The sequence below is a fragment of the Paramormyrops kingsleyae genome, chromosome 16 (assembly GCF_048594095.1).
Source record: "Paramormyrops kingsleyae isolate MSU_618 chromosome 16, PKINGS_0.4, whole genome shotgun sequence".
Classification (NCBI taxonomy): domain Eukaryota; kingdom Metazoa; phylum Chordata; class Actinopteri; order Osteoglossiformes; family Mormyridae; genus Paramormyrops; species Paramormyrops kingsleyae.
The window spans coordinates 25,634,418-25,660,552 of NC_132812.1; the positions used below are offsets into that span (position 1 = coordinate 25,634,418).

The 26,135-nt window shown below is 48.1% G+C and overlaps 1 protein-coding gene across 1 annotated transcript in view; it reads right to left on the reverse strand.

Moving 5' to 3' along the window:
* Positions 1-26,135, reverse strand: part of LOC111852228 (receptor tyrosine-protein kinase erbB-4-like) — a 229,173-nt gene that overhangs the window by 53,210 nt on the left and 149,828 nt on the right. The window contains exons 4-12 of the mRNA XM_072700352.1: positions 14,899-15,030; positions 10,538-10,603; positions 7,943-8,061; positions 7,232-7,373; positions 5,004-5,117; positions 4,338-4,464; positions 3,499-3,564; positions 1,878-1,976; positions 758-957 (exon numbers count right to left, since the gene is read on the reverse strand). Coding sequence (XP_072556453.1) covers positions 758-957; positions 1,878-1,976; positions 3,499-3,564; positions 4,338-4,464; positions 5,004-5,117; positions 7,232-7,373; positions 7,943-8,061; positions 10,538-10,603; positions 14,899-15,030 — 1,065 coding nt within the window. The remainder of the gene's footprint in view (positions 1-757; positions 958-1,877; positions 1,977-3,498; positions 3,565-4,337; positions 4,465-5,003; positions 5,118-7,231; positions 7,374-7,942; positions 8,062-10,537; positions 10,604-14,898; positions 15,031-26,135) is intronic.

A 26,135-nucleotide genomic window follows, 5' to 3' on the forward strand; every position in this document is an offset into this window, starting at 1 on the left:
TAACATTGTGGGGGACAAACATAGCACACACACACACACACACACACACACACACACATATATGTAGTGTATAGTACACATACATGTGTGTATGGGTCTCTCAGGCAAACAAAATGGGACATATGGAAACCAGAGAAGCAGATTTGAAAACGGGGTTGGTTTGTAAATCACACCCTACAGAGCACCTGCTGGCTCGTGTCACATCAGGAAGGCCAGAGGCGGCCTTCACCTCTCCGCTACATCAGGCTGCATCGTATCTCTAATGACTTTTACACTTCGCAGTAACGTACTGCAGACTGGAGAACAGGGTCTCGCTCCACGCAAACGCTGCCGCTCACGGTTAACGCCCGCGCGGCTTTACGCAGTAGCTGTGTTCTGACACAGAAGCACCACATTTGAGGGAAAAGACGAAAATAAAAAGACAACTATTTGCAGTTAGTGTTTCTGGGGAGAGCAGTGGGGGATTGCTAGGCTAAAGATGCTACGAGTAGGACCATCAAAGACGAGAAAAAAGATACACCAGTGCACTTCTGCGGCTAAAATGAGGAGGGAAGATGCTAACACATCTGGCATTTATATTTAATCGCTTAGCAGAAACGGATTTTACTGTTTATAAAGCTGGACATTTTAATGGAGCCTTTTAGGTCAGATTAGCTTACTCTTCTGGGGAAGGATTCCTTGCCTTAAAGACTTATGCTCTTTTATGCCAGTTGGGGGTGCGATGGGAAATGTGGGGGGGGGGGAGGTGAGTACTCACTGCAGGCCCTGGGCTCACGGTTGTTGCGGATCATAGCCTTTTGGGTGGGGGTGCGGAAGAGGCGGGTCCAGTTGACCGTGTTGTAGTAGCAGAGGCGACTGTTGTTGGTGATGTAGACATTTCCGGCGCTGATCTCGCCCAGGGACTGCAGCCGGAGGGAGGAGATCCACGGCTGCTTGAGGATCAGCAGGGAGATGCCGCTGGGGGGGTGGGACAGACAGACCATAATGAGGGGCAGGAGGCGAAAATACTTGTAAACCACCCTCATCACCTGCATACTTAACATAAGCAAAGATAGCCGACTACAGTTAAAGGTGTCACTTATTAATATTTAACATTTGACATTTTTAACCAGAGCATGCGGTTTCAGAAACCATTTCAAGAGAGCAGTGTCTTCCTGAGAGCTGAGGCGGAGACCATCCGGCCACGAAGGCATGGCCTTGACCGTCGCCCCACGGGTGGGGGGCCAGAATACAAACCGGAGTCGCACGACACCCTTTGTGTAAAGCATAAGGCACAATCTGCTAATGCAAAAATGTTAGATCAGAATGGCACTCCAATCAGGCTAACACATGCTTTACACAGCATCAAAAGCCCCCTTTAAACTGCCCGTAACAGAGCCACAGAAAGGGCAGAATGTACAACAGGACTCTTGTCATTAAGTAGGATGCTCTCCAGTGGTGAAGAGAGACAGGAAACACTGCTCTCTTTCTCGCTCTCGCTCTGCCGCTCTGACAGGGGCGCCGTGCCGCGCTTGCGTTCGTGTGACGGGCCGTAATTGGCACGCCGGCTGAGATTCCGGCGTGGGCTTGAGGAGGCCTTGCCGGCGGTTCACAGACGCTGGAACACCACCGATGCTGGGCGTTCTCACGCCTCAGACCCCAGGCCAGAACGGACGTGCTGTGATGTCCCGTCCCAGATACTGGCCAGCTGTCACGGCAACGCTCCAGTCTACCAGCCTGCCTTTCCCTCCAAAACCCACTCACACCCGCTGAACCAGACGAGGACTTTCCCTCAAAGCAGGGGAAAAAAATACTTAAAAGCTTTTTCTCAACCTTGGATAACCAGTATAGAGGAAGGGGGACACTGGGAGATCCAGCAGATGGCCAGCGTGGCATACCTGTATAGTGCCCTGCCGCCTATGGTGACCAGGTTGGAGAAGACGCTGAGGTCTGTGATGTTCTCTGGCCAGGACTGGATGTTTAGGAACCCTAAGAATGTGATGGTGGGGGAGCAGGTGGGAAAAAACAGAGACATGAGACACAGGCAGCTGAGAGTATCTGCCCAATCACCACAGTACTCTTCTAATGAGAATATGTGCGCCTCAATTATAAATAGTTAACAACACATCCATAGATAATTTAAAAGTCTAAATGAGTAAATTGTTAAGTATCACAAGGCAGCGGGGAGTCCCAGAAGCGGAGAATAAATGGCGTGTGAATGAAGTGTGACATCCACACTGAAATAGTCTGCGTGTTTTCTGACACTGGCGGAGATACACTTTGGCTACGTACTCGAATTGACTGCGATCGGCTATGGTTTCCTACAACAACCCAAAAATGTGATCGCAGTAGTGCTGATCTTGAAGGATGAAGCCTTGTAAGAATGTGGGCATTAACGTGTCAGCTGTGTGGCTCTCCCCCTGCGGCAGCCTGTCTGCCCTTACGGCTTCCTCCCCATCGTGGAGATTCAGGCCGGCTTTGCATCCACTGACACTAATTGAAATTCTGACTAATCTGCTGAGATGCATAGTCACTGCCAGGCCTGGAGACAGTTTTACATGCTTACTTGTTTATTTTATTTGCACGTTTTCCACATGAGGAATGGTAACCTTCCTAATGGGGCCAAAATGCTCCTGTACCCTAACTGCTGTGGAATGGAAGGATCTCCTAAATAAATCAACCTGACAGAAGATCATCTGAAATTCTCGGTGATGACCTCCACCCTGCCCACAGGCTCACACATGCTCAGATGCCTCTAACACCCTGATGTGCTTCTACCTTGGCTACTTTTACTCAACTTGCCCCAAAAATGCCCTTCTTGGTCCTGCCAGCAAGCGAACACCAAATGAGAATTCCTGTTAAATTCTGAAATGTATAAATGCTATACTTTCCTAAAAACTCTGAAGAAAAAAATATTAGTGTCTTCCATGCTAACCCTGTGACGTGTACAGCTGGTTAGTACTGTGACTCTCTGCTGCCCCCTGTCTGTCATCATGGTTGGATGTGAGAGAAGGGCATTATGAGCTGACCTCTTAAAAGTCTAAAACTTTCACTCCGCTAGTAGAATACTTCTCCTTCCTCGAGAACTGCCACAAATTCAATTTACATGTGTATCTGAATGTCTCCTCATACCAGTCCCGGGGGACAATGTACAGTATATCACTGTAAACATTACGCAGCAAAAACCCCCGCCACACCGCCCCGGAAGCCAAGGAGGGGGGGTTGCATTTACTGTTGATCGAACCCACCAGAGGAGATTTAAAAGTGCCCCCCCCCCTCCACTTATAAACCTCTGCCAGATTGCCATACATCAGCACATAATCATTCCCCGGGGTTCTTACGAGGTGAACGCTCAATGCTTCGTCATTGTTAGCTAAATACAACCTTTCCAAATAGTACAAAACCTTGAAGTGAGACGTACTTCTGGTTTCTGTGAATTGCTGGGTGTCTCCCCTCAACAGAGTACAGCCCCCCCCCCCCCCCCCCCCCCCAGAACTTCATCTCCTGCTCACCTGTAATCTCCGGACTGTGCGGAATACCCCCAGTTTCTCGGGGTCCAGTGCCTCGATCCCATGATACACATCCCTAAGCAGTGGGGAGTTTGATGGAGGTAGGGTGGGGGTGGAGGGTGGTGGTGAAAAAAGAAAGGATTTGAGACGTCAGTCCACTGAACCCCCACCTCCTCCTGGCCAGAGAAGACACGTCACGCTTAATGCCAACCTCCCCATGATCTTACCCATAGACAGGTCACATTAATGTATTAGGACACCCCAGAATTCTATTGTTACATAAAATAATCTTTTACATGCTTAGATTTGACAGGTCAGGGATAGTAATGCTTTCAGCCACACTCTGTAACACATTCAACCCCAAAAACGCATCAATCCCAATTGCCAATCCCAGTCTTTGGTTCAGTATTTCACTTAATGTGCATTTTCACACAGGGCTGTCTGTGATGTCACTGTGTGGGTGTGTGCAATGCATATGCGTAAATGTAAGCGTGTGTGTTTCTGCATGCATCTGGCCAGAGTGTCTGTAACTGTTTTATGGACTCATACAAAGTCCCCCGCTGTCTGTCGGTGTCCTTAGCCTGACTCAGCACAGCCCCCCCCCTACCCCACCACCATTTACAATACGCCTCCCAGCTCGGTCCGTCTCTCTCACTCCTGCTGTCACTGTATTTCCTGCCCGTGATTGGCAGGGCTAATCGAAACCCAAGGCTGCCTGACAAATTGCTGTAAAGAGACACGTAACAGGTTGTAATGAGGTTTCTCTAGACGCCTGTAAGAGCAGCAGTATCTCTGATCATCGCACAATGCCTGGGAAATAAAAGACCCAGAGCGGACAGGAAGACCCACCCCTTGATGCCGGTGATGAGGAAGACCAGGTTGCCGTTGATCTTGGTGCAGTTGACGAACTTGTCGATGTTGCTGGAGTCGACGGTCTGTGCCGTCTGCAGGCTGGCAGTGCCAATGCCGTCACAAGCTGGGAAAACCCCCACCCCCCCCCACACACGTTAGCTTTTAGCAGAGCTGGGTATTTTACCGAAGGACCTGACTCAAAGATGCAATGGTAGGGTAACCTTTAAGTTACAGTACAATCCCATTTCCTGAAAGTCTATGCTGACTAGTTAACACAGCTACAGTGAAACTAGTTAAAAACCAGTGGTCCAATGTGCGCCCCTGAGAAAGGTCAGTTCTGGTCCAGCGGCACAAAGTTTCATAAACATCCGAAGAATTGCATCATTTCAAAAGCGTTTGTCTCCCAGAGAACATGGATGATATGCATTTTATGGCTTTTACCAGCCGAGCGTGTGACCCAGGAACTGACAGCGGATTCAGCCACTGTAACACGTGACACGGGGCGTTGAATTCGCTGCAGGGGGAAGCTAAATAAAAATGGAAGGAAGGTACTCAGCAACAAGGGGGTGGCAGCTGAAAGGGATCACGATTCTCAGGAAAGCAAAGGAGTCCCAGGGCTGCGGAGGTGGGGTGGGGGCTCAGGGGTTTAGGGAGTGGACGCACCTTTGGGGCAGATGTCTGTGCATGGGATGCACATCTTAATGCGATTCTCCTCTACCTCCATCTTGTTGCTAGGACAGGCACGAACGCACGAGCTGTGGTCCACCACAAAGTTGTCTGGAACAGGCAATAAAAATGGGAAAATGGGATTATGGGGAATGCTCGGCTCCCTCCGAAAGGCTTTCAGGGAATCTCTGCCAGCGATGCCACAGAGGAACAAAGTGAACTTCCGATACATTGATTTCAGCTTGGCTTTGTGGCCAAAGCTGCATGCATATCAATTTTTATTTGACTACTATGCGAAATGTAATGAAAATGCATGCTCTTTGTTTATTTTCTACAAAGTTGTTAATGCTTTAAGAAAAATGCATTGAATTTGCAATGACCACGCATAATACATAAAAAAGTAACCACAACCATAAAAAATACATGATTTGTACTTTGATTCGCATAGGGTAATTACAGATCATTTTTCACATGGGGTCTGAGTTTTACCAAACTGACTGACAGCATTTTATAGTACAACCCTGCAATTGTGTAGCAAATAACTAGCCACTGTCATAATGGGATTTTTTTAAATCCCATTTGTAAATGTCAAACATGTAATTACTTTATCTTGTATTATCCTGCTTGATGTTGATCAGGGATTCTGAGAAATGTGTGATTTGTAAATACTCGAAAAGTTTTATACGTTATGCTAATGTATCAATTAGTGAGTCACCACGGTTAGGCCTGGAAACACTTTGTTCTGTCCGGCATTCGTTATGGTGAGACTGTATTCGGCTCGTATGTATTGATGCCGCAGGTCACCAGATCTGGGAAGCTTAGATGTCGGCCCAGGTGTCTCTGGGTCCCGACTTCCCTCGCCGGTTTTCTGTCTCCTCCCAGATTTCTTCGGGATTAATCATACCGGATTCTGTAGCGGCGGACGGCGGTGTGACAAATCCGTCGGCCATAATAAGCCACGGAGCTCCTCGGAGCCGTACTGACCGCAGGCCCTCGGACCACGGGTGACTGAGTGCTCGCTCTGCTCTACTGCACCTCGTCTCCGGAACTTTCCTGGCCGTCTAATCCTGCCCTCGGTTTTACAACCCGACTTGAGCATCAGCTGTATTGCTTCAATTACCTGTGACTAGTTGTCCGTGACCTGTGACAATGGCTGTAGCCATGAGACTGTGATAAGTAGCTATAAGACCGAGGTGGGGGGGGGTCAGCTGACCAGCCAATTCATGTACCCCCCCAGTGCATTTTGGTCCATCACAAAAGACCGGCTTCTGCTTTATTTCCAACACCCAAGCTCCGACCTATACCCTACAGTAGACCATTGCCATGGGTGGGTAGTTCAGGTCCAGAAGGTAAAAATCCAGACCGTGATTTTGTGTCACCCAAGCCAGTTGAGTATAAAGAGTCACAGTCACAAAGTACTCAGCTGGCTGGGTGAAACAATATCTTGGTCTGGACTTTTACACTCTGGATCTGGATCTGAACTCCCCACCCCATTTCCGCATCTTCCTCCTGTGCCCATGGCAAACCAGCTGTGCTCTTCATTACCCCCCTCCCCACCCATCCCCACTGTCACATAACTCCATTCGCTGCCCAATCCAGCCTTGCAGTACTTGACCCACACTCGTGTTGACGCACTCTGTGCTAAGTGTTGTATAATGGGCTTTAATTGTGGCATGCAATTAACCCTTCTTTGAATGGCACTTCAGATTTATAGCACAAACACCATTGTTATGATTATAATTATTCCAAGTATGCACCCAAAAAAAGCAAAAACGATTTTATACAGTTTCTTAATCACTAATCTGCTTGCTGCCTCTCTGCATCCTCTGATAATAATACCAAACATCCTAGAAATGCCGTAATAAGCCAAATAACTGTGGAGGGGGGGGGGGGGGGGGGGGGGGGGTTCATGCCATTTTATTACCCTACATCAGCCTACCAACAACAAGAAGCTATAAAGCCAGAGTGCCCATGCATTCCAGTCACTGCACGTCTTCCCAAGGGTACAGTCAAGGCTAGGCTAGCTTTGTGCACACTACATAAATGCTTCTGTAAACCTTGACTCATAAAGCTCCCTAATTTTTTCTCTCGTCTCCTCTCGCTGTGGTAACCCGCAGCCAGAGGGCTGGAGTCTCCGAGGCTCAGATCCTGTGAGCTTAGGAAGCCCTCCGGTGCCCCGCAGTGTGTTTGCGGCCCCCGTGGCCCCCCCCCACGGCTGCCCTTACGTGGGCATTTCTTCACACAGAAGGCCCCGTAGGTGTACTTGGCCTTTGGGTTGTGCTCCAGCTGGAAGGTGGTGGGGTTGTAGACAAAGGGCTGCGGGCACTGGGTGACGCAAGCTCCGCTGTCGTTGAAGTTGGTGCAGGCCTGTGGATGGAGAGAAGATGAGGAGGCACTCTTTGTATTAGGGACATAGAGCTGCCTCTCGTAGAGCAGTGAGTTTCTTTGACTGGGCAGGAAACCTCAGGGGTGATTTGGTGCTTTGGGGCGGGAGACACACTAGAATAACGTATATCTGCGTTTCAGAGCATGATGGAGATTCCAGAAAAGAAACTACAATCAAAATAGACACAGCTCTGGAAGGAAGCCTTAGAAGATTCTAGAAATCATTTCCTGAATAAACACACAGCGGATGTTATTCCAACACATACCCTGAATGCTCATGAAGATACAATGGTGGATGGGCTTGACTTGAGAACAGGGTATGGATAATGTATCCAGAGTAGGGGCTGCCTGTAGATTTGTATTGAGACCATACACCTGACTTATATCTTGTACTCTTAAGGAACATGAGCAATTCTTATTCTGAGATGGAATCAGGGATGAATAAGGTATTGGACGGTAGCGGATATTTAAAACATGGTAGAGGTGTGGTTGCTAAGTGATGACGAAGCCGATCGGGGGGGGGGGGGGGGGGTTGGGGGGGGGTTACACACAAAGCAGTCAGTGTCTTTGGGGCCGGAGCAGCCGCCAGCACACTCTCGGTGACAGCAGTCGCTGACGTAGGGTCCGAAACAGCGTCCATCGCACTGCTCAGCACACACCGTCCTGGTCACTGTGGGAGAGAGACAGAGACAATGGGGGGGGTGGGGCAGATAACAGGGTCAGCAGGTCTGTAGCCCAGGTCAAAGGTCACATCTCAGAATCTCTGTGCTTCAATATGCAAAAAACCGACGTTCCCCGCGCTGCCTGAGCGAGAGAGAGCCGGATTCCGCACTCCGTCTCGGGTCACGTGACCGTGGTGTTTATGCACAAGCTCCCCCAGTGTAATCTTGGTGTGCTGTACAAACAGCGCAGAGAGAGAGCGTGTGTTTGCCTGTGGGTATGCACACTACCGCCGCGCTCAGGATGTGCGTGTGGAGAAGAGGCCCGGCTCAGGGACAGCCTTGATTGAGTGTGTTTGCTCGTGACAGAATGCATATGGTTACGTGTTTGTATGTGACGGGTTTGCGTGAACTTGAGTGTGCATGTGGGGATGTGTGTAGAATACCTGTGTTTATATGTGTACTACATATGCACGCGTATATGTTTAAGTAGGTGTATTTGCATGTGTGTGTCAGAGGAGTATATAAGGGAGGGGCCATAGGGGCACTGGCCCAGTCTGAAAGCTGATTGGCTTGTGGAGTGTCTGCTTCACTGTATGAATTATGGCCCCACTCAAGCCCCCTACCTTAAAATAATCCTAAATGTGCCCCTGGTGTGCGAAACCCTTGCGTCTCTGTGTATTAGTCTGCTGTGTATGTGTATTTATCTATGTCTAAGTGTGTATTTCTAAATCTCCGTGTTCGTGAAGCACAGTGATTTCGTTATCTGGCTGCAGTTTCAAACGAGGGGACACTCTGAAGTTGCCACGTTACAGTACATGCCACACTTCTTCTCAGAAAGCTGGACAAGGGGTACTTCCGTAGTTGTTGTTCTGGACTTTTTGGTAAAGCTCAGTTCTTTCAGGCTGATTCATTCACAATAAACCTGCGGCCATAAGGCCGGAGCCTGACGGTCTACAGAACGTCAAAAAAATTCCATTATTGTCCATTAAAATGAAATGGCCTTCTTAGAAAAGCCATTTTATCACACAAATTACCTTGCCAGAGGACTACATAATGCTGATGTGTTTCCTATTAGTGATTTCCACAATAACACAATCATCAGTCTTGTAAAGTGTGTCGAACATCTAAAAGCTAAACAAAAGCGATAGTAAAGGAGATTAATTATCCCCTGATGAATGGAGGTTACCTGTTTATTAACTCATCCATGTAACTTGGTGTCTCAGTCTGATGAGTATCTCTCTCCATTGACAGCTATGAGGTTACTAGGTCCTAGGTCTAGGTTACTAGCATGTGTGTGAAAATGTCTGAAAAGTTCACAAAATTTTTTGTGAAAAATTTAAATCATTTGGAAACTCTGGCATGTTGACAAAATCAAGAGATCCCTGTAAGAATTTTCCTGACCTGATGTTTCAAAAACCCTAATGAGGGCACAACCTGTTTTTTTTTATGAAATATGCCATATTTGGTGCACGTGTGAGCATGTGTGAGTGAGCACAGCAGTCGAGGGCTTCTGACCCGGTGACAGACGCCCTCGCTGAGCTGAACACCCTGGGTGAACGCCATATGAGGAGTCTACTCCCAGCGTCACACTCTCTGATCTATGGCGGCGGGACGGCATTGCACAGCAGAGGCTTCATGTTGTTTTCTTCTAAAGTTCTTCTTGAAAGTCAGAGAAAAGACGGTATGGGGCAGAGCAACAAATTAACTCCAGGCGGGAGGCAGAGAACCTCCACGTAACTGTGGCTCAGGGAATTCGCTCTGATATTAAGAAGGGTCAACCTTGGAAAAGTGATGCTTCTAAATTGCCTGAAGTGTGTGATTGTGTGCATGCGTCTGACAATGGACCGGCATCCCATCCAGGGTGTAGCCCCTGCCTATGGCCCTGCTTGTACTGCTGCTGTCTCCGCTACTTAAACTTTCACACTGTCTGATGGGCCAATCAGAACCCTCTCCAAGTGGCTGCCAGCAGAGGGACTGACACTGCGGCATACTGGGAAATCTACAGCGCAGGCCGCAAGTCCGTCAGGTAGGCCTTAATAACGCACTGAGCAATACGGATCAGAGCATGGAGAGAGACTTCTGTTCCCGCTGAAGAGTAATTACCTCCCACGTGGGAGGAGATGAGGAGGTCCACCAGGATCGACTGATCATTGAGGGTTAGGCTTTGTAGTCACCTCCCACCTGCAGACGTCTGGAGTTGTCTTCTATAGTAACTCTTACTTATTGGTTTCGCAGGCACTTTTATGCAAAGGCACTTCTATACAGTAGATTACTGCTGTATACTAATATATTCTGATTTTGCTTTATCTCTGAAGCAACGCAGATTAAATTCTTTGTTTGAATCCCTCACGTAATTCTTCCGGTCACAGTTCTTTCCGTGCACAGGTGTGTAGGAGTGAAACTGTGACTCGGTCTCGTCTCGACGGAGGCCCGAGGTGAGGCACCGTGGTCGGCAAGCAGGGGAGACCCCCCATGTGAACTCACAGCTCTGGCACTGGTCCTCGCGGGGGCCCCAGCAGCGGCCGTTGCAGGATCTGTGACATCGCAGGCCTGTGGGGGAGGGGGGAGGATAGCGTTAGCATGTGGGGGCGGCGGGGAGGATAGCGTTAGCATGTGGGGGAGGCGGGGAGGATAGCGTTAGCATGTGGGGGCGGCGGTGGTCAAGACCATGAGCACAACACCTGAAGGGTGCCCATTCACGTCATATTAGGCTTTCCTGTTGGACCTCCAGCAAGATATCTAGCTGTATAAAAGAGCAAAAGCAATCTGTGATGAACAGAAGCCAAGAATTTTATGCACCTGAGTAGTTGGAAATTTTGATTTAAAATATTGATTAATAATGTACTTCAGCAGAGCCTTTGGTATTTATCACCCGTTAACAGCTAGTAGCAATGGCTCTAAGCAGTAGCTGACTGGTGGTTTACACTGGCTGCCTGTTTACCAGCTCCCTCCGTGCCCGGAAAGGCTCCCGCCTTGCCCTGTGTGATCCGAGCCGCATCTTGCCGAGGCGGAGGAAGGTCCCCTCGGCTGCGACCGTTCTGGCAGCGCCGCAGCGCACTGTCGCTTCTGTTTGTTGGCGTTTTTGTTTGGCAATGCCGTTACGTGCTGCCGCGAGGCGTGTTTGACGGGCTGGCTGGTGCCGTGCCACGTGGTGTCCCACTGGCGGCCGCAGGAATTAGGCTAACTGACGTCTCTGCCTTGGCCCGACTCCTTGTCGCCCCCCCACCCCCACCTTCACCATCTGCTGCTGGCCACGGCGGCACCGACCGCAAGGAAAATCCGGGGCGGGAGAGGATGTAACAGCCCCCTGCCACGAGAGGGGGGCTGGGTCCATGTGCAGCAGATGGGCCGCAGGTCGCAGTGCTGGCCTACCCTCTTGTTTACAGGCCTGTGGTGGGCTGGGGGAGGGTCTAACCCAGAGCCGAGGATCCCTGGCCTGCTGGATTCTCCACTCGGTGTTTGACTATGACATCATGGTCACTTGGAGGCTCAGGCTGAAACCAATTTCTAGCTGAAGATCACCCAAGGGCCGTTACTTGATGTACGAGGTTCAGTCTCACGCGATGGGACCCCCCCCTTCCCATACCTGCCATAAATTTTGTTCCCTTGTCCTCTATTTTTTTCCCCATAGTGAAATTTTCTTTCTCTTCTTTGTTTATATTGCTAGTATTATTGCTCATTTCAGTTCCGTTCAAGTTTACTTGCAACGATGTCACTGGATGATGCCTTAGGCAAAGTTCAATATATAAAATATATAAAAATTGAAATTAACTGACTTGGTTCAAAGAAAAATGAATGATTTCTCTGCCTTTGTGCTTGGGACCAATCACAGTTCCCCCCAAGGACACAACAAGCCACTCAGAGGCCTCAGATAGGATCCTGCTGTGCTTAGCAAGGTATACTCTGCAGGTCCAGGATGGCGCACTGTCACTTTAAGATTAAAGATTAAATTAAATTTAGTAAATCAATCAAGTCAAAGCGAGGAACCCCGAGGTGTGGCTGAGTCTTCGCCTTTGCACACTTGGCAAGCCACATGGGCTCAGATGCAATATTGAGGTTTTTGAAGAGAATTAATTTTTGATCGGGACGCATCTCTTACTTGGGAAGTGTGAGGTTCTATGCAACGCAATCTGTATGTGAACATCCTCAATAAGACCTCAGCATGCAGTGTTGTTTAACTGCTGCTGGGAATTCGAACCCCGCCCCTGCTCTGTGTGTGTAGGGTCTGATCTCCCCGTTTCATATGGGTCTAAAGCAGTGGTCGCCCTGCCAAGACATTCCCAGTCGATCGTGACCTACCAGACCAGTCTGTCTACCATGTTCTGCCACCCCCCCCTCCATCCACCACCCAACTGTACAAAAACTCAACTGAAAGCCCCCTGAGAGCAAAATCTACTGAGAGGGACCCCCTTTGTTTGGCAAAAGATACTGCAGCGATTTGGTAGCTCCACGAATTATTTTCCTTGTTAAAATAGCTCTCACTGTAAAAAAGGTTGGAGACCACTGGACTAACACAGCAGTTGGGTGACCTGACATCTCTGAATTGCCCATAGTGTGTGAGCATGTGTGCCCCTTCGTCTGACCTTACACTGCGCTGCCTGGGATAGACTCCAGGCCCCTGTGACCCTTTGTAGGATAAAGAGTTGGAAGATGGATGGATGAACCACTGCTGTTTACAACCACGTTGCGGAATGGAACAGGCAGTGCAGGACCCCGATATCCTACTCCCCTCCAAGCGACAGATAACAGAGTTGGGGTGGGGGCAGACGTGACTTCACAGCCTAGAGTCATATCCCAAGCAGCCCCAGCGACGACCTCATCGCTCCCGGAGAGAGAAGGCGAGCTCAGGAGGAAGGCGCTGTCGTGCGCCGGGCTGCCCTTTGCCGTTCTCTCAGCTCGAGTGAGCCTGCGATGTCACCCGCAGCACCGTTAGCGCGAATGAGGGCCATAAACACGCATTTACGTCCACGCTCTGGCAGCCATAATACTAATTCCTGTTGACCTTCACTGACTGCGACTTTTATGAACCCTCAGAAAAGTGGAGTGAAAACTAAAAAAAAAGAGTCTTAAAAATCCACATCATGCAAAAAGAGTCTAAAACTGTAAAAAGTCAGATCATGCGTAGACAGAGCAGCTGGGCAGGTGACCAAATTTTACGATAACTTCTTTTTAAGTATAATTTTTTCCCCCCCATTTTATGTGCAAAGTAATATTTATTTAATTTTCATTATCATTAACTCCCATTTAAAATTAAAACAAAAATGAAATAAATAACGAAATAAAGTATGTTACATTCCCATGTGAGTGATAAAACATTTTAATGGACATAATATCGTTTGACGAGGCACTTTCCTCCTATTATATCGTAGTATGTATCAAAGCCCAGAGATTTATTCTGACTAGAAAAGTCTCTGAAGTCTGGAGTTTTGTTCTCATGGATAAACAAGATGTCATCAGCTTTCAGACTTCCTGTCCGCAGAGTGACAGCTTCTCCCACAGGGAAGAAGAGACAGGACTCTATTCAAAGGGATGGGCCATTTCCAGGGACTCCTGGAGAAGTGATACACGTCTAAACACTGGCTGTGACTTCCTGTTTAGTGTTGAGGACGTACCTTTAAGGCTTACGTCTGATTGGATTGTGACAGGAAATACTTGGTACTTGGAGCAGAGATGCATCCCAGAGACCTTTAGAAAGGGGCAAGTATCAGCATTAGCCTAAAATTGCAGAATTATATGAAACTATAAAGATATTTTTTTAGTGACAATGGCGCTCAATAGCAAAAGTATCTGAGGGGATGGAAATTTTGTTTGCTGTGGCGTGTTTGTAAACAATCATGGTATATACGCCAGAAAATACTTTAGGAAAACTTGAGTCTGACGTAAGTGGAGTTTAAAAGTCGCCTGAAACAGCGCAGTTAGCCAGAGAATGACAAACTGTCAGATTGTTTGAAATGCCATCAAAATAAAGTTGCACTAGTGACTAATTTTCAGTTCAGTTCGATGAGTCAGCCATCTTGTTAATGCTCACAATGATTACTTGGCGTTTGTTATACTCAGTGGGGAATATCGGAACAAGAAATTTTCATTTTCAGGAGGTTGCGGGGAACCACAGCCAGTGTTGATGGACATGTTTGTTCTGAGGGCGTCGCTGTGATGTTCAGTGCAGCGTGTTGACAGATTATTTGACGCTAGGGCCTTAGCGTAGCTGTCCACTTTTGCGTAGGATCAGCTGGCCGGACTGATGCAGGCTAACAAGAGGCACCCGAACCGAGCTGGAGATGTGACTCGTCGGTCGCCACGTTAGCAGACACTTGTTTTCCCTTGAATGCAACGTGACCGTCACTTAGAGCTCACTTTCATCAATTTGATGTACATGATGAGTTTAGATATAAAAGAATTAGGCGATATTGTGCCTGTCTGGATGGTACACCGGGTGGCATGGACTTCTTAAATCAGCTTTATTTCCAATAGTTGCTACTTGTTTTCATACACTAAACAGCAAAAATGAGCGCCCTTCAACTAACAGTGACAAATAGTAGGTTTGATTGAATTTAATGTGACTTTATTTTGATAGAAAGCAAACAAAACCATAGCTTTTTAAAGGATTTACAGTTTTTAATTACTAGAAACAGAACACTAGCTGAGCTGAGATTTATGAGGAAAAAATCCCTGTATGATTACTGAGCTGAAAGAAATATTAGAACCAATTATTACTGCTACATTTAAACTAATATGTCGTATTTGATATATGTAATTTGATTCTGAAGGAAAACAAACACCCGCCATCAGAAGATACCTCAGCCTTGATTGTGCCGATCTGTCTTCCTATTGGGTGGAGTACTTACATCCGACGCTGCTATTGGTCGGCACCACCAGGAGCTCAGCACGCGGATTCTTGACGATGTCCTGCCAGTGGATGGTGTCAGCGTGACACAGGAATTTGTTCTGGTCCACGTACACGCCCCCGTTCAGGATTTCTGTGGCCGGAGAGACAACACACACAAAGACACAGAACACCTGTTTTATAGGCTTTACTCTGTCTGAATTACTGCATAACAATAAATAAAACAGATTGACTCTGACCTGAAAACCTTCTGCCTGCAAAGAGAGTATATTCAAAGAAAAACAACCCCAGCCTTAATCGGACATACTTCCTCAATCAACGACAGATACACAGCAATGATATTACTCTGACCCACCGTATCCAGGATGTGTCTTACTCTGAATAATGGAGGTCACTTCCATACACCTGCTATCAGGACCCATAATCTACTTTTTATGGTTATCATAAACAGATGTAGAGTAACTAAATCACATTTTAAATCTCCAAATCCAGTGTTTTAGCTAATGCCATTGTAACGCCAGGATCTTTTTAAATCTCATATTTCATTTTAGATGAAACAGGATTAGATATTCTGATCTTTAAAAGGAACATAATGAAATGTAACTTTATCGCGCGGTTTGGGGCAATCTGGCTTGTTGCGGAACACTAAGCCCTTGAAGTAGCTGCTTTGCCTCCGGAGAGGAACAATCGCTGTTATCATGAGAACCGCCCTGGAATCTCTGCCGTATTTAATCCTGACTAATGAAAGAAAGAGATCAGAGCAGATTTACAATATTTACTAAGCAAGATTTCCTTTGCGTTTCCCGCAAGTAGATTAACAGCATAATGTCTATATAACGGAAGGCATATTCAGGAACACAGGCCAGTCGGAGCCACGCTAAGTCATCAAGAATTCCCTCTCCACGGGTGACTTGAAATCATGTAATTAGGATTCCCGCATTTCCCGGCGGAAAATGAGGACAACACGTCCTCCTTCAGAATTTTATTTAATATCTTACCACTCATGATGGGGGGGCCTTTATGCTTTTACAAGGGCCCATGGCAGTGTGGGGTGGTGAGGGGGCACACGGACCAGTGTACCACCCGACCAGAGTGTCAGGTGCAATGACGAGCTCATCGATTTGATGGGCCTCCCCACACAAGGAGCTGCGTTTGCCAAATACCTGCCCGTCCTTTCCGAAGTCACCCCCCCGCGTCCGGGCCTCACCTCGGCCCGCGCCGCTAACGCGGTAATAAAGCATGTTTTATGCAGCTGGGAGATGACCTTAAGTGTCACATTCCTTCCTGTCTGTGACCTCCCAGGTTTGGGACTCTCTCCTTCAATCTTCAGGCTGGCGCTGCGACGAGTTGGCTGCTCCATCTCTGTCTCGCCCCCCCCAACCCCCCCCCCCCCTCCCCCGGAGTGAATAATGACTGCTATTCGCCACGCTTGTGAAAGCGCAGCATTGTAAAGACAGCACGGGGTAGACCGCCCTTCAGGAGCTCCGTTACAATGCCTCGGTGACCAGCATGGCCCCCCAGGAGTAAATTGCTATGCAGCAAAAACGTGAAGAGCCCCCACCAGCGATCGCAATAGACGAATAAATTGACTGCTAATCGCAGAGCTCGAGACACCTGGAAGGAATACACCGATTAGCTGCTGAACTCTCACACGCCATACATGACACTGAAATGAAAAGGGATCAGGGAGTAGCATTTATCACATAGTATCATTAGCAATTATAAACATTTCTCAAAAGCAGACGCATTAATGAAAGACTTTGCTCCCTATCACTGTTGGCCTGGCATGCTAATAGCATCCATTTCACTGCTGCAAAGCTACACTCAAGGCAAGGTACCAAACCTTGGGGATAAAGTACAGAAATGAAGCTAACCAATGAGAGAGCTTAAACAGGTCACATAGGATCTGTCCAATATGACGCCTGAAAAGGATCACATGACGGAGGAGCAAGGAGAGAGCAGTCATTCAGTAGGATTGGAGATCCATGGAGGGTGGGGTTAATAAGTTTGTGGTCGACAGCGCAGAGAGAAATCCACCCTCCGTTGGATCTGAGGCCTCATTTTGCCCACTAAGTATCGCTACAGACGCCCTGTATGCTGAGTATCGCTACAGACGCCCTGTATGCTGAGTATCGCTACAGACGCCCTGTAAGCTGAGTATCGCTACAGACGCCCTGTATGCTGAGTATCGCTACAGACGCCCTGTAAGCTGAGTATCGCTACAGACGCCCTGTATGCTGAGTATCGCTACAGACGCCCTGTATGCTGAGTATTGCTACAGACGCCCTGTAAGCTGAGTATCGCTACAGACGCCCTGTATGCTGAGTATCGCTACAGACGCCCTGTAAGCTGAGTATGGCTACAGACGCCCTGTATGCTGAGTATCGCTACAGACGCCCTGTATGCTGAGTATCGCTACAGACGCCCTGTAAGCTGAGTATCGCTACAGACGCCCTGTATGCTGAGTATCGCTACAGACGCCCTGTATGCTGAGTATCGCTACAGACGCCCTGTAAGATGAGTATCGCTACAGACGCCCTGTAAGCTGAGTATCGCTACAGACGCCCTGTATGCTGAGTATCGCTACAGACGCCCTGTAAGCTGAGTATCGCTACAGACGCCCTGTAAGCTGAGTATCGCTACAGACGCCCTGTATGCTGAGTATCGCTACAGACGCCCTGTAAGCTGAGTATCGCTACAGACGCCCTGTAAGCTGAGTATCGCTACAGACGCCCTGTATGCTGAGTATCGCTACAGACGCCCTGTATGCTGAGTATCGCTACAGACGCCCTGTATGCTGAGTATCGCTACAGACGCCCTGTATGCTGAGTATCGCTACAGACGCCCTGTATGCTGAGTATCGCTACAGACGCCCTGTATGCTGAGTATCGCTACAGACGCCCTGTATGCTGAGTATCGCTACAGACGCCCTGTATGCTGAGTATCGCTACAGACGCCCTGTAAGCTGAGTATCGCTACAGACGCCCTGTATGCTGAGTATCGCTACAGACGCCCTGTATGCTGAGTATCGCTACAGACGCCCTGTAAGCTGAGTATCGCTACAGACGCCCTGTATGCTGAGTATCGCTACAGACGCCCTGTAAGCTGAGTATCGCTACAGACGCCCTGCCACGTGACGCCCTTGCCTCACAAGGGGAGTCTGTAAGCATCAGATTATCTTTGATTCATTAGAAATATGGAGACAAGCCATTCACGAGTTACCAGCCAATCTGAGCGATGTCACCTCCCCCCTCGCCCCCCCCCCCCCACCCGGAAGGGGGCGAGTGGCTGCCGCTCCCGCCATCTTTCACCCGGAGCTGAACACGGAGCACAAGGGCGCTTCAGCGTGAATCGCTTCTGCTTGAACCGCGCGGCCCTTTCAAGGAGCACGACAACTTACGGTCACTACACTGAAACACAAAGAAGCCTTTGCATGCTCCTCTCTCTGATTAAAACACCCTATTCCTTTTGCTTTCGGGGCTTAACAATCATGCAGTGTGTTAACACAGAAGAGCAGGTGTTTCTCAGACTCTCCTGGTGATGAATCACAGTGGCGGCACTTTAGAAAAGAACAATAAAAATTACTTTAAAAGAACAAAGGACCACAATGACATCTGAATGCATTTAAACGAGTTCCTGCCCATTCCTAGGCAAATTAGTGCCTACTGCCCATGCTTATAGTTAATTGTAAGTTATGGAGTGAAACACAATTCTCTCTGTTCACACCCACGTACATATCCTTGTCCGGGATCCACATCAGTATGCTAATTTCGCGCACGCTAACGCGCACACAGACACAGACTTGGACAAAAGCCCTCTCATTCACACGAACGGACCAGCCTTGGGTGTACAACCACCCTTAAAGACAGAGAAGGGTTACTCATGAGCAAACACAGAAACCTCCAGCGCTCTGTATGCCCAATCTGTCTGTGGTGGCAATGGTGTAGGAGAGTTTGATATTGTGGTGGGTGGACAAAACCAAACAATTCAAACACAAAGGAATTGAATTTTTGGAGGGGTAAAATTAATCAAAATTAAATACTGGGGGGGGGGATACATCACCCCCACCACTCTGATTCCTATGCCCTTGTGCATCAGAACCAGAACATTATACAGTAGGTGTCTCGGGGACTGTACTGAAATATTAGAGTGGTACTCAAGACTCCACCAGAGGAAGGCAGCTGTCAAGCCAGAACAGAGCTTAAGCCCCCATTCAGATCCAAAGCTGGACCCTCCCTCTCATGCTACCCACTGGCCCCCATCCAGCCCGGGCTGCTCCCCATTACCCAGCGATCCTGTCCAGGGCAGGCTGGCCACCTCATTGGATGTAATAACTGAAAGTGACAGGTCCTTGCTCCGTACCTCTGTATGTGTAATTAAACTGCTTTAGAGCCCAGATCTGTGAGGAAAAGTGCTCTTAATTAGTACCTTTGGTGCGCAGGGAAGTCAATTCCAGCTATTATGGGTCCCCGAGGTGACGCACATCTTTAAATTATAGCCCGGCTGAAGTTTTTGCAGGTTATTACAAAATAGACTGTGGGATAAATTAATGAGGAATTCATGAAAGCAGAACATATTCACGTGGGCTGCTGGAGCGAGTCGACATCAGCTCGTTGTTGTTATTTGCTCGCTGTGATGAATCTTTGCTCAGGAGAGCGATGGGATTGCAGCTGCGAGGTCCCTATATAAGACGCGGAGAAACTGGCCCACTCGCTCTTCCTGGATGTCCCTGACACGCCACGAGGCTCACCGTATGGCATCGCTGCCATGGTTATGTGACACAAAGGACAGTAGGGGGAGCTGTAGTTAAGGTACAGGATGGCTGAGGGGGTTGTGAGTGTGACTGATATGTGGGTCATGGAGGGGGCTTTCTCCCTGAAATTCCTGAGCCCTGTTCACAACCAAACCCTGGATGGGCCGGTGCTCGCTGTTAAAAGCACGCAAATTCCCCCCAGATCTGAACTGATGAGTCACACCTCCCCCATAAGGGGGGGGGGGGAATGATGCCAGGGGCCCTAAAACTTTAGTAACATTATTAGATTGGTCTGGGTTGGAGGCCCCATATGAAATTCTGGTCCATGAGGTCCAAAATCATAGTGATCCTGTTTGGCGTGAACCAGGCCCAAGACTTGCCCAATCCAGACCTCTCCTGATCTCTAAGCCCCAGGGAGCCACCTCACTCTGCCGGAAAGGCAGTCCACCATCGAGGTCCTGAGACTCTCACTCTGCCGGAAAGGATGTCCACCATCGAGGTCCTGAGACTCTCACTCTGCCGGAAAGGATGTCCACCATCGAGGTCCTGAGACTCTCACTCTGCCGGAAAGGATGTCCACCATCGAGGTCCTGAGACTCTCACTCTGCCGGAAAGGCAGTCCACCATCGAGGTCCTGAGACTCTCACTATGCCGGTCTATGCGGGTGCGATGACGGCTTCCCGTGCTACCAGTTACTGCTTGGCGTGGATGAATGCGATTGGGGAAGCCATCGGTGGATGTCAGGGTTCGGCAACAGGATTCTACTCAGGCTGCTGGTCGGCCTCTCAGCATGCTGAACTTGACCGTTATGCAAAGCCGTACCATCTAAGGATGGAGCAGGGGTGCCCAGGTGAAAAACCATCACGCACAGGCTCCAGTTACAGAAATGCAGACACACAGTCTCACGGAAACAAGTCCTACCTCCCCATGCAGTCCTGCACCAGCTCGACAGGTTTAGAGCGATAGCTGATAGGCCAGAGATTTGGCACTTAATCATGAATTTATCCTTCAGCGCTATCGTGCATAAAGCACCAATTAATAGTCAAGTAGCATGCTGTTATCACAGAAAGGGCCTGCTTTCCAAAACAGCAATTAGAAAACACATCTATATATAAACAAAACAAAATCCAAGAAAACCTGCCTTAAGCACTTTAGCTAGACAGAATGATCTCAGAGGCTTCCTCAGAAGACCAACACATGCTAACGTTCAATTACAGATGCGGGGGCGGGGAGTGAGCCGTATGGATCTGCTAACGATAATGGGGGAAGTGACCAAAGGGCATCAGCTTCCAATCTCAAGAACCCGTCACTGAACCTTTGAACGAGGCGCTTAACTCCGACAAAACCTCTGGTGGCATCGCCGGCCTAAATTGCACACTCTCACTGTTAATTATGCCTGTCTGCAGTGACATGGAAAAGGAGGCCTTGTACAGAGACAGTCAAACGAGTACCAGATCATATTATACAAGCACTTTATTATTAAATATCTAAGTAGGCATGACAGCTAAATTGCACCTTTTGGTTGTAATGTTTCTAATGTGGCAGCTACTGCCCGGAGGACAGTGTGGACAAAAACACAAAACACGACTTTCGTTTGGCAAAATGCGATTATAGACCGATTTGCATTTTCCATGTGCCTGTGCTCAAAAGACCTCCAAGGGCAGCTGATCTCACTGTAGGTGGGGGGTGAGGACCCCTCCTCACCCCCGTCAGAGACACGGGATCACGGCAGATCAACCAGAGAGGCGAACGATCCCAGTCGACCGCATGGACGACGTTCGAGCTGGCCGGCTGCTTCGTTCCTGGCTTCCGCTGCAGGTTCGCTGAGCCACTGACTTGAGCATCTGTAAAACCCACTATGGCGAGAACCACCCAGCCAATTGGAGGCTCGGTGAACTGCCACGTGCACTCCGGCCCCCACCGACGCAGCAGGCGTGGCATTAAACCTCAGCCTTGCCAGAAATGGACCCTTAAGCTCAGGATCCACTGGCCCCCACCTGAGAATACATCTGGGCTGCTCAAGCAAGGCTGACAACATCTTTGCAGTCAGAGGAGCAGAGAAAATTCCAGAACATAAAGGGAGAGAGGTAGATCCCTTTATTTATAATGCATGTTCCCTTCAGTATTGATTTGCAGTGACATGAGTAAGATTAACCAACACATATAACAGCCCTTAATCAGTCTTCATTCTTTCCAACATGACTTCTTTATTGTAATTAATCGATGGTATCATCTGCTTGCTTTCTTCTAAGAACAGGGTGGTGCCTTCTGGAAAAATCTAGAATGCATGGCCGTCACTTTTCAGTTCAATTCAATTCAATTTGTATGGCGCATTTTAATAACATTTCATTGTCTCTAAGTGCTTTACATTATCCCTGCTCATAGCTCCCAGAGGCGACAGTGGCAAGGCAGAGGTCCCTAGAAGGAGGAAACCTTGGGAGGTACCAGACTCAAAGGGGGAACCCATCCTCCAGGTTTTCAGTAAGATTTGAGTCTCGATGCATGGGGAAGACAAGTGCTGGTGCTGCCTCTGACGGCAGTGGTACAGTGGTACAGTGGTACAGCAGTGAGAGACAGTAGCCCTGCACGGAGCCCAACCACAGATCAACAGGCAATAATCAATATGCCCATAAGAAACAGCAATATGATTACTTTCACTTCCTGCATGGCAGTGGGGGTGCACGATTAGTGTAACGCACATGGCGTGGGCAGCGATGCGTGGTCAGGGCGGACACTAGGGCCGCGGCTGGAGTGTGATTGGAGTGAGGCAGCTGGGATGTGGTACATGCATGACACACCTGCTACCTGCAGACACACATCAGCACTGCGGATGACGCACGGCGAGAGCCAGACACCTGCAAAGCTCAGTGGTGCACAACTCTGCCTGATCATTATCCCCACAGGCAGCACACATGCTCAGTATGCCCCCCCCCCACACACACACACATACACACGCACAGACAGACACACACACACAGCCCCCTGGAAGACCTGGCCGACAGATGGCTACACTCAGACCTGGCAGCCGCCCCGCTGCGGGCCTCTCGGTCCCCGGACACCTCGCATAGGTCAGCCCCCATAAATCAGCAGCCCAGCTGCAACCTCGAGCGTACGGTCAAATGAGGCTGACATTCGACTTTCACACAATACGGGAGCAGGGCCTAATCAGATAAAATAAGCCGGCAGCCGTCAGGATCTACACGGACTCCCTGCTCCTTTCGGACCCAGGCGTATTTTTCATGCAGGCTTAAAAGTCCACCCAGGGAGTGGATTCCTGCTTGACGGGCAGTTAGCGTTAATGAGAAGCCAATGGCTTGCTCTCATTCTGGCTCGCCTGTCCATTGGCACCAATGGTCACAGCTAAAGAGAGAGCAGAATTCCTCCATTCATACAGGAAGATCTGCCTCACATCAATGCTTAGGTACAAACACCTGTCAATCGAAACAGGTGTTAAGTAGATATTGTCTGATCGGATAGAAAGCGACAGTCAGATTGATAAACAGAGGCATGAAATTGCTATATTTGGACAGCATAAATTTGCACTGGGCTCCCCTGTGACTGTTCCCTGATTTAATATTATTGCTATTCCATCCATCCATCTGTTTATCCAATACTGGGTCACAAAAAGCCTGAAGCCTTTCTTAAGAATCACAGGGTATCAGGCATGGGAACACCCCCATACACCACAGGGGACACCCTCATACACCACAGAGAACACCCTTATACACCACAGGGGACACCCCCATACACCACAGGGGACACCCCCATACACCACAGGGGGCACCCTCCCCCATACACCACAGGGGGCACCCTCATACACCACAGGGGACACCCTCCCTCATACACCACAGGGGACACCCTTATACACCACAGGGGACACCCCCATACACCACAGGGGACACCCCCATACACCACAGGGGACACCCTCCCTCATACACCACAGGGGGCACCCTTATACACAACAGGGGACACCCCCATACACCACAGGGGGCACCCTCATACACCACAGGGGGCACCCCCATACACCACAGGGAACACCCCCATACACCACAGGGGACACCCCCATGCACCACAGGGGACACCCCCATAAACCACAGGGGCCACCCCCGTACACCACAGATACACACAGACACACACGATACACACACGCGATACACACACAGACACAGAATACAGATACACAAACACAGACCCACGCGATATACACACATATACACATAGACACAGAATACAGACACAGACACACAAACACACACAATACACACACAGACAGAATACAGACACACAAATGCAGACACAGACAGACATAGACACTGACACACACACACAAACACACACACAGAATATGCACACATGTTTGTCTTCATATCTTTTGTGGGGACGAACCATTCATTTCTATGGAATCCCTAATCCCAACAACCAACCAACCCAGCTCTAACCTTAACCATAAGTAACCTAACAAAATACATGATTTTTGTCATTTTTTTTTTCCATTGCAGTCACAGATTTTTAAAAAAACTTATTTTCCCATTGTGGAAACTGAAAAAAATGGTCCTCACAATGTCATAATAGGCTTTTGTCACATTTGGTTCCCACAATGTAATATATACATAATCCACACAGACATACAAAAGTTTAGTAGTTTCAGGTTTTACCACACTTTGGTCCCCAAATGTACTCTATGCAAACCCACACACAGCATAATTCCGGGATGCCTGACAGCAACACGGGCAAAACATGTAAAGCAAAAAAAAAAGAGGTACGAAAATAATACATATTACAATAGCAAATTTTTCAATCGAAGGGACAAAACATGTTTTTTAAATGCCAATTTTTGTGATGACTCATTTCAAACTTACTGCTTTAACATTTTGCATGCATTTATAAATGAGGACATTTTACACAAGTAATACAGGTAAGATATTTTCTTCTGGAAAATGGGACCTTTCCAACATCTTCTGTCTGGAGCCCATAATCTTCAAACCTCTCTGTTGACCAAAATTTATCCCAGGAGATAAAAACAAGCTTTGGTTCCACATGTCAGCTAAACAAATCTGCATAAGACAGGTGCAATATACAACCTAGACAAGCCATCTCGTGCGGCTGCACAATCCATTACATGAAGCAGTAACAATTGGATTTTGTTACATTTTATCAAACTTATCAACTGATCACAGTTTCTGGGAGTCTGTGGCTGATTGCTTTGTCTTATATCTTAATCAGGCTTGGCTGGGCTGTTAAAAAACCCAGATGACTGGTAAAGATGTAACATATGTTAACTAGTGAAGGCTACATGGCCTTTGATCAATGCATTACTTACTGTAGATGAATAAAAGTTTATTTGGTTGTCTTTACTTAATTTGCTCCCCAGGAATGATAGCACAAAGTGCTATTAAGCTTAATTAAACCAATTAATCATTTATTTAGCTTCATAATAACAAATAATATAATGATGAGTATAATATAATTTTCTATAAAAATGGTAATACTACATAATTATGCTTTATGTGCACACATGCCTTTATATAGACTGACACAGGGCAGCTGCTCAGATCAGCGTGTCAGGCTAAAGGTTAACGGTGACTTCAAACTGAATGATTTCCCCAGAGAGAGAGAGAATGAAATTCAGTCTGGCGGACAGACAGTTAAATCAAATCCTGTATACAGGATCCTTCACACCTTTTCAAGGTCAAGACAGCTGACATTCTACATAAATCCACCAGAACAGGGTGGGGGTTTAATGTCTTTAACGCTGGGGGGGGTAAAATACAGCCCCTCACCATTCAAATGTAATTGCAATTTTATGTATTTAACTAGTGACCTGAGAAGAACAACTGCATTAATCCGGCCACATAAACCCTTTACGAGTAGCTTGGTGAGGCGACGGCTTGGGGGGGCAGCCATGTGGGCCTCACAGGCTGGGGAACGTAGGTGTGGACCATGGCAGTTCGGTGGTGCGGGGGTGGATGCTCAGTACTGGGGACCTTAGCCCAGTCCTCCCAGTGCGATGCCATCAGCCCAGCCTACGTCAGGACCAAACCCCACAGGAACAGTAAAAATACACATATACGATTAGGCTAATTTTAAATATTGCGGCGGGAGGGGATTATATAATAGATACATTAAACAATAAGAAACAAATGTGCGGTGTAAGAAAACTTCCACAACATTACAGCCAAAAACACTATAACCCTCTATATGAAAACAATAATAAATGCCACATTTGTTTAGCATGACTCACATCCAAAGAAATAACACAAATGGACAGGCTGACAAAAGACGTTTTTGAGCTGATGAGAAGGAGCTCATTGTAAATAAAGGCAAAGCATTCTGGCAATTTCCAGCTTATTTTTACCTGGTCGTTTGACTGACACCTATGGCAATAAGGGGGCTGTGATAGGAATGGATGGGAGACTGTGGAGATCATGCCCCTGCTCTGTTGGTATTGCTGTGGTAACAATTATGGATTTCTAAAGTCTGATGAT